Source organism: Triticum dicoccoides, chromosome 7A (assembly GCF_002162155.2).
Source record: "Triticum dicoccoides isolate Atlit2015 ecotype Zavitan chromosome 7A, WEW_v2.0, whole genome shotgun sequence".
Classification (NCBI taxonomy): domain Eukaryota; kingdom Viridiplantae; phylum Streptophyta; class Magnoliopsida; order Poales; family Poaceae; genus Triticum; species Triticum dicoccoides.
Window position 1 is genome coordinate 134,050,747 of NC_041392.1, and position 8,213 is coordinate 134,058,959.

At 45.3% G+C, this 8,213-nt stretch overlaps 1 protein-coding gene across 1 annotated transcript; it reads right to left on the bottom strand.

Annotated features, from left to right (window-relative positions):
• Positions 1–7,190: 7,190 nt before the first annotated feature.
• Positions 7,191–8,213, bottom strand: LOC119331073 (ethylene-responsive transcription factor ERF014-like). Its single transcript, XM_037604251.1, has one exon. The coding sequence runs from the start codon at positions 8,102–8,104 to the stop codon at positions 7,403–7,405; it is 702 nt and encodes a 233-aa protein (XP_037460148.1). The 5' UTR covers positions 8,105–8,213; the 3' UTR covers positions 7,191–7,402.

An 8,213-nucleotide genomic window follows, 5' to 3' on the forward strand; every position in this document is an offset into this window, starting at 1 on the left:
CCAACACACCCAATACAATGGTAAATTGTATAGGTGCACTAGTTCGGCGAAGAGATGGTGATACAAGTGCAATATCGATAGTAGATAAAGGTATTTGTAATCTGAAATTATAAAAACAGCAAGGTAACTAATGATACAAGTGAGCGTAAATGGTATTGCAATGCGTTGAAACAAGGCCTAGGGTTCATACTTTCGCTAGTGCAAGTTCCCTCAACAATACTAACATAATTGGATCATAAAACTATCCCTCAACATGCAACAAAGAGTCACTCCAAAGTCACTAATAGCGGAGAACGAACGAAGAGATTATGGTAGGGTACGAAACCACCTCAAAGTTATTCTTTCCAATCAATCCGTTGGGCTATTCCTATAAGTGTCACAAACAGCCCTAGAGTTCGTACTAGAATAACACCTTAAGACACAAATCAACCAAAACCCTAATGTCACCTAGATACTCCAATGTCATCTCAAGTATCCGTGGGTATGATTATACGATATGCGTCACACAATCTCAGATTCATCTATTCAACCAACACATAGAACCTCAAAGAGTGCCCCAAAGTTTCTACCGGAGAATCACGACGAAAACATGTGCCAACCCCTATGCATAGGTTCATGGGCGGAACCCGCAAGTTGATCACCAAAACATACGTCAAGTGAATCACGTGGTATCCCATTGTCACCACAGATACGCACGGCAAGACATACATCAAGTGTTCTCAAATCTTTAAAGACTCAATCCGATAAGATTACTTCAAAGAGGATACTCAATTCATTACAAGAGAGTAGAGGGGGGAAGAGACATCATAGGATCCAAATATAATAGCAAAGCTCGCGATACATCAAGATCGTATCACCTCAAGAACACGAGAGAGAGAGAGAGAGAGAGAGAGAGATCAAACACATAGCTACTGCTACATACCCTCAGCCCCAAGGGAGAACTACTCCCTCCTCGTCATGGAGAGCGCAGAGATGATGAAGATGGCCACCGGAGAAGGATTTCCCCTTCGGCAGGGTGCCGGAACGGGTCTAGATTAGTTTTTGGTGGCTACAGAGGCTTCTGGCGGCGGAACTCCCGATCTAATCTCCGTTCTAGAAGTTGTACGATATGTAGGTATATATGGGTACAAGGGGTACGTCGGTGGAACGAAGGGGGGGCCACGAGGCAGGGGGCGCACCCCCTACCCTCGTGAGCACCTCCTTCATCTTCTAACGTAGGGTCCAAGTCTATCCGGTAGGTTTCCTTCCAAAAATAACTTCTCCAGTTGATTTCGTTCCGTTTTGACTCCGTTTGATATTCCTTTTCCTCGAAACACCGAAATAGGCATAAAACAACAAATCTGGGCTGGGCCTCCGGTTAATAGGTTAGTCCCAAAAAATAATATAAAAGTGGAAAATAAAGCCTAATATTGCCCAAAACAGTAGATAATATAGCATGGAGCAATCAAAAATTATAGATACGTTGGAGACGTATCACATGCCGCCAAAGAAGTACGTGGTTCCCCACGCCGCGACGGATGACACCGCCGCCGTCGCACAACCGAAGCAGAGGGCGCTGCTGTCCAAGCCCCCGGGCATGTCTAATGCCGACTAGAGGGCGGAAGTTTAGCGCCGGGAGGCTGTCACCACCGACCGGCGGAATAGGGCCAACGCCAAGAAGGCCCAGGACAACGCGACGCTCGCGGCTACGGCGGTGGCGGAGCAGGCGGAGCGCTCGGCCGAACAAGTCGAGGCGGCTCGCGTGGGGATGATGAATCCACCTAGCGGCCACGACCCATACGCGTCCTAGAGCCAGCAAAGCGTCGGGTCTCTGGTCGGCTTCTCGTCATCGCCACAACCATGGGGCTGCACGCCGTCGTCAGGCTACGCCGACGGTGACACGCACAGCAGGTTCAACCCCAACATTACCTTCGCCCATGGTCACCCGGCCCAGCACACGCGTGCACGAGTCCATCAAGCATTGCCTCGCCGACGCCAAGACCCGGGCTGCCCAGCAGGAGGAGAAGACCGAGGCGCGATGGTCGGCGTTGATGACGAATAGCACCGTCAAGCTCGACCTGCTCCGGACCAACGTCGCCGCAGAGAAGAGGAACACTGACCTGGCTTTCCTGATGGGCGGGGCGGACATGTCGGCGATGGACAAGAAAGTCAAGGTGTGGTACATGGCGGAGCGCGGCCTTATCCTGAAACAGATGTCGTCGTCGGCGCCGCCAACTCCCACGCTGCCACCAACGCCGCCGCCAAGCCTGAGTGATGATGCCTCCACGACGCCCAGCAGCACAGAAGCCGCGCCGACGCCTCCCTGCACAGAAGAAGCCGCGCCGACGCCGCCCAGCCCGCGCACGCCGACTCATGCGACGCCGGAGGCCGACACCGCCGTTTGATGCGTTGAGTCCTTTCTTTTTTGCGCGCCGAACTGTGGCAACCTGATCGCCGAACTACGATGATCATTGGAATTGTGGCGTTTTATGGGGGCGGGAAATGGACCCGTTTGAATTTGTGACGCCTCGGGGGTGGCGCCTGGGGGCGTGGCTGGGACCTAGATTGCCTCCAGGGCCTAAAAATCGTCGGGCGGGCGCCCGAAAGAGCACCGGCCTTTGCGTCGGGGGCGAACAAGTGGAGATGCTCTAATCAAGCTGAGTACTAAGTATTTCAAGGAGAATGTCAAGCAAGAAAGAACCCAATCATTGATGCTTGCTATTGCTACTTGCTGCCGCTCCTACTTGCCATGCTACTTGCCGCTCCGGCCATTACCTGCTCGCTGCTGGTGTCACCTGCTAGGGATAAAGTGCCATGGTCTTTTGATGAGATAGTATAAATTTTGTTGGAGGAGACTTTGACAACCCAACTACACAAACACATGACGGTGTGCCTTAGCAGGCACTAAACCAACTCTAGTATGGTTATTGACGGTGTTGAAAACGCAATCAACCTTATCACAAAGATCAATCACTGCATACAACCGAGGAACAAGAAAAGTATAAAAAATGCAATCTAAATTGAGGATGTAAATTGAAGTACTTGATTAGCATAGTGGGATTCTGATGCCACATGGTGCAGGTGGTCTCGCCTACTCTCGTGTCTATGACAAAGTGTAGCAAACACCAAAACGTAATCAACAAAACCCAAATCCTAACTCGCCGCCCCTCGGGGTATTTAAGGAGGGACAAAGGGGGAATTCAGCCAAAACAAGGAGCGGGTGCCAAATACAACCTTAAGTGAGTATCCTCTATAAACATGCTAAAAAATTGCATGTAATCTTTTAGTCCAAAAATTCATCTTCTCCCAAGACTTCAAATTTATTTAGATGCAACCAAACAAGATCTCCTAGTTCAAACACAACAATCTTTCTACCCTTATCACCTACAAGTTTGTGATTAACACTCATGAATGCTATGTTGTCTTTTGTCTTCTCATGCATCTTTAATATTAGTTTAGAATGATGTGTCACATCAAAATTAATCTTCTCCAAAGATGGAAGTGACAAAAAAAATCAATGGGTACATGGGGTATAAGATCATAACCAACTTCAAATGGACGAGCGGAGTAAATATTATTTAAGTTTTTTCTAAGACGACATCCCTAAGCATAGTATGTAATTTTCTATTGACTACTTCAATTGTCCATCAGTTTGGTGATGACATTAGTACTAACCAAGCATTTAGTCATCAACTTATCCCATAAAAATCTTCAAAAGTGACTAAGTGACGATGCGATGACCCCGGGGTATAGCTCCGGAGGACAAAAGAGGCCCAATGACATTAGTGCAGCCCAAGCAACAACTCAACGTCCATCGATAATCCAGAGCACATCACCACCTTGGGGGACAAGACATAGACACCCCTTCGTATTAGGCTAGGAAACAAGTCTGGATATGGCATATATTAACCCACCACGGTTATTTACCAAACGTAGCATAGGACAACTCCTTGACCGACTCAGGACCTATAACCCTGCCTCAACCACCAATATATGTCCCGGCAGAGACCCCCTGATGGGAACCTCATTCTAATATGCATCTGAGGCTTCAACCTTTTTATGATCTTGCGAACAACCCCTTGTAGATGCAAACCCTAGTTTCTCATACAAGGCTAGATCATCAGTGCAGACAAGCAAGAGTAGATTATTACCTCAATACGAAGGCCTGAGCATGGGTAAATTGTCCTCGTTATGCTCGAATATGTATTGACAGGAAAATACCAAGTCAGTTGGCGCGCCAAGTAGGGGTTGCGCGTGTCATACGTCATAGACGTGTCTATAATATTTAATATTGCCTCATGCCATATTAATATCATAATGGCATAATTTTAGCATCATCATTTATCTTTTTCTGGACTAACCTATTAATTCGGTGCGGAGTGTCAGTTGTTGTTTTCTTTTTTGGGCTTTTCAAAATCAATTTTCTAGAGACAAAAAAACAAAGAAAAATACATCAAGAAGATTTAAGAGAAAATGTAGCTGGAGGTCACCGGCCCCACCAAGGACCCCTATGGGCCCCACATGGTAGGTCGGCACTGCCTAGCCACTAGTTGCACGAAGGGGGCGCGTGTGCCCGAGAGGAGGCGCCTCTACCACCTCTCGTCACCCCTGCCTTTGTATTTACCCAAAAAAGTTGAACTATTTATCGAGGATTTTTCATCGACACCACCTCTCTATGTTCCATGGAGATCTAGTTTGGAGGCATGTTCCATTACTTGCCTGAGGGGGAATTCATCGTGGAGATCACCTACATCAACCTTGTTGACATCATGTCCATTTGTGAGTAGTCCTCCTTGGACTATAAGTTCATAACAGTAACTAGATGGCAATTTCTCCCTTTTCCTTAATAAATGAATTCATGAACATTTTCTAATTTTTGAATATTTTTTGAATATTTTTTGTAATTTGTTAACATTTATTGAAAACCCGCACATTTTTAAAAAATCATGAACAATTTTCTAATTCACATATATTTTTAATTTGTGACATAGTTTTACTTCGTGAGCATTTTAGGAAATTCATGAACATTTTTTATTTCGGAGAGATTTTTTTGTTTCACAAACTTTTTAAAAATTCTGCACATCTTTTTAATCCATGGACATTTAAAAAATAAATATTTTTTGAAATCAAATTTTATGAATATTTATATAATCACAAACATTTTTAAAAAAATCTTGAATATTTGTTCAATTTTTTCTTGAATATTATTTGAATTTTGTTAAAATAAAAAAGGAAAGGTGCCAAAAAAAGAAAGGAAATAGAAAAAACTCCAATAAAGCAACCTGCACGCGCACTAGGCTGGACTAAAGTCGCATGGGTTGGTGCGCATTTACCGCTCTGGTGGTGGCAGCCACACAGGGAGCATTCCTGCGCGTTTGCTCGGCCTCCATCGCCCTATGTGAGGATTAGGAAATCCTGAAATCAAAGTCAAACCCTATTCGATGCCTTCAGAGCCAATTACTTTTAAAATTCATGATTTTTTTAATCCTCTAACAGTTTTTTTTCCCAAAATTATGAACTTTTTAACATTCTTGATTCAGAAAAATAAAAAAAATCATGAAGTTTGTCATTCTTCATGTTTTTTCAGATTCTCAAACTTTTTAAATCTTGCAAACTATTTTTCGAGTTTACTAAACTTTTTTTAAAAGTTTAACTGTCAACTGTGTCACTCGTCAATGGTCGACTCGTCAAGTCAACCATGCGAGACGCTTGCCCCTTTATCGGGTCGGCCCACGAGCGGGCATCGTGCGGTCACTCCTTCAACAAATAGCGAATAAGGCGCCAAGTACGAGGGGCGCGACTATATCACTTGGGGCATGTACAATGGTGATATATTAGGAGTGCCACATAGGATAAATGTTGAGATGGACGAAAAAGAAATCATAAGAAAATACTTGTCTTTTCTTATTTAAGAGATGATCTCTTAGCACAATATGTCTCACCGTATTTTGTAGAAATAAAAAAATGTTCTTGATGTATATGAAAAATGTAGAACATGTATTAAAAAAATAAACATCAAAACATAAAATCCTGTTGTTCGCATTTATCCTGGATTTATTTCAGGAATTCCGGCGGTACACTTTCAGTGGGAGGAGACGTTCCCGTCGACTACGAGGCGCCTACGGTGACTTCGTAAAATCTCAAGATGATATGTCGGCTCAGTCTCTCGGAGGTGCTCGTAGGGGTAGGGTGTGCGTGTGTGCATTCATAGGGGTGAGTGTATGCGCGTTTATATGAGCGCTTGCGTTTGTACTGTGTTAAAAAAAACATAATTTTTTAAAAAATGTCGATTGAGTATCAAAAACATATGTTAATAATATATTTATAAAATTTACATTTGTATAAAAATATGTAACTAATATATAAAATGTGTAGAAAAATGTAATCATCAAACATATTTAATAAAATATTAATCACGTATTTTAAAATTTTCAAACATCTACAAAAAAATGTTTCTAATTTATAAAAAATATACAATGTGCATGAAAAATATATTCATCTAATACAATATTTTAAAATATGTTAAACATCTACTGAAAAAATGTTGTTGATGTATACTGAAAATATACAATGTGTATGAAAGAAAATCAAACATAGAAAAACACATATTTTAAAAAGATAGTTGTAATGTATTTGAAAATTTGAAGAAACATGAAAAATATTAATAAAATGGAATAAAATGAGAAACAAACAAAAAACCAAAGGAGAAAAGTAAAATAAAAAATAAAAAAATAAGAAAACAATTAAAAGGGAAATAACTGAAGAAAAGGAAAATGACCGTTGTGGTTGCCCCCAAAGGGGTATCTGTCAGCTAGTCGCTCTCATCACTTTCAGATGAGCGCAAGAAGGTCCTTGTGGCCTTGTTCAGCTCGATCCAGGCGACATCAAAGGTGAATGATTAATTTTTATTTTTATTTTTATTTTACGGGGGCATGATTAAATTGACCCCCTCCTCCCATGTAGTGTGAAAAAGAATTAACCCCCTAAATGTCCTTGTGGCCGAGTCCAACTCCAGATAAAGCTTCAAAAATCCGCACAAAAATTGTAGCGGTGCACTCTTCTGGATAAGCATGAAAACCTTGCTGAAATCCCTTATCATTCGAAGTGAATAGTCCAGACACCCACACAGTTGACGAGAGGGCCCGTTGTTCCAAAAGAAATATATGCTTGCAATTGCAAAGCAGGTTCTTTAACATGGATGTAACAAGCAATTGAAGGGAGGTTAACTCCATGGAAGCTGCCTTAAAACATGTAGCTCCACGAGAGCTCCCCCCACAACGCTCAACTACCTTATTGTTGCTGTGTACAAAGAATCACATCAATTTTTATATGGAATCAAGTATAGTTATCACCATGCATGACCAGTTGTGGTCTTCGCTTGAGTTGTCAGTTTCTTCGGTGCTCCGGCTTGCCGGACTCCAGCTCAGTCCATTGAGAAGCTCCAGAGCGCAATGTCGCCTCCTTCCTCCCAGCTGCACTCGTCCTCCATGGCCATCGGCGACGGAGCGAAGAACGCGCTGCACGGGTCCATCATGGCGTACTCCATGCACTTGGGCGATTGGAAGAAGGCCTCGATCTCCGCGAGCGAGCACTGGCTGTAACCGTAACCCAGGAGGTCTACGCCGTCGAGGTCGGCGGCGCCGCTGCTAGCCGTCTCCGGGGAGCTCACCGGCGAGGCATTATTGCTGGAGGAGCTGCAGTACTCCGGGGTGACGGCGCCGGCGCTGGGACTGTCGTCGGCCCCGGCGGCGAAGTCGAACGCATTAGCGCTGGCCCCGGCGGCGGCGGCTGCGGCGACGCGCTGGATGGACTTGGGCGACATGGCGGCGGCGGGGAGGTCGAAGGGGAAGCGCACGGGGAAGTTGAGGTCGGCGGCGGCGGCGGCGCCCTTGAGGCAGAGCAGCGCGGCGTCGTAGGCGCGCGCGGCGGCCTCGGCGGTGGAGTGGGAGCCGAGCCATATCCGCGTCTTCTGCCCCGGCGCCCGGATCTCCGACACCCACGCGCCCCAGCTCCTCATCCGCACCCCCTTGTACGTCCTCATCTTCCCACCAAGCTGCTGCTGCTGCTGCTGCTTCGCCGCCACGGCGCCACCGCCATTGCTCCCTGCTGCCGCGGTCTTCACCATTGCCACGTACGGCTAGTTTCTCCGCGAACCTCCTCCTAGCTCAGTCGGTTCCTCCGGTCGATGGTTTGGTTTGCGACGCGAGGCTTGTTGCTGAGTGCTGATCTGTGTG

Excerpts from the sequence above, each read along its gene's own strand:
- LOC119331073 (XM_037604251.1), bottom strand. The coding sequence starts at position 8,104 with ATGGTGAAGACCGCGGCAGCAGGGAGCAATGGCGGTGGCGCCGTGGCG.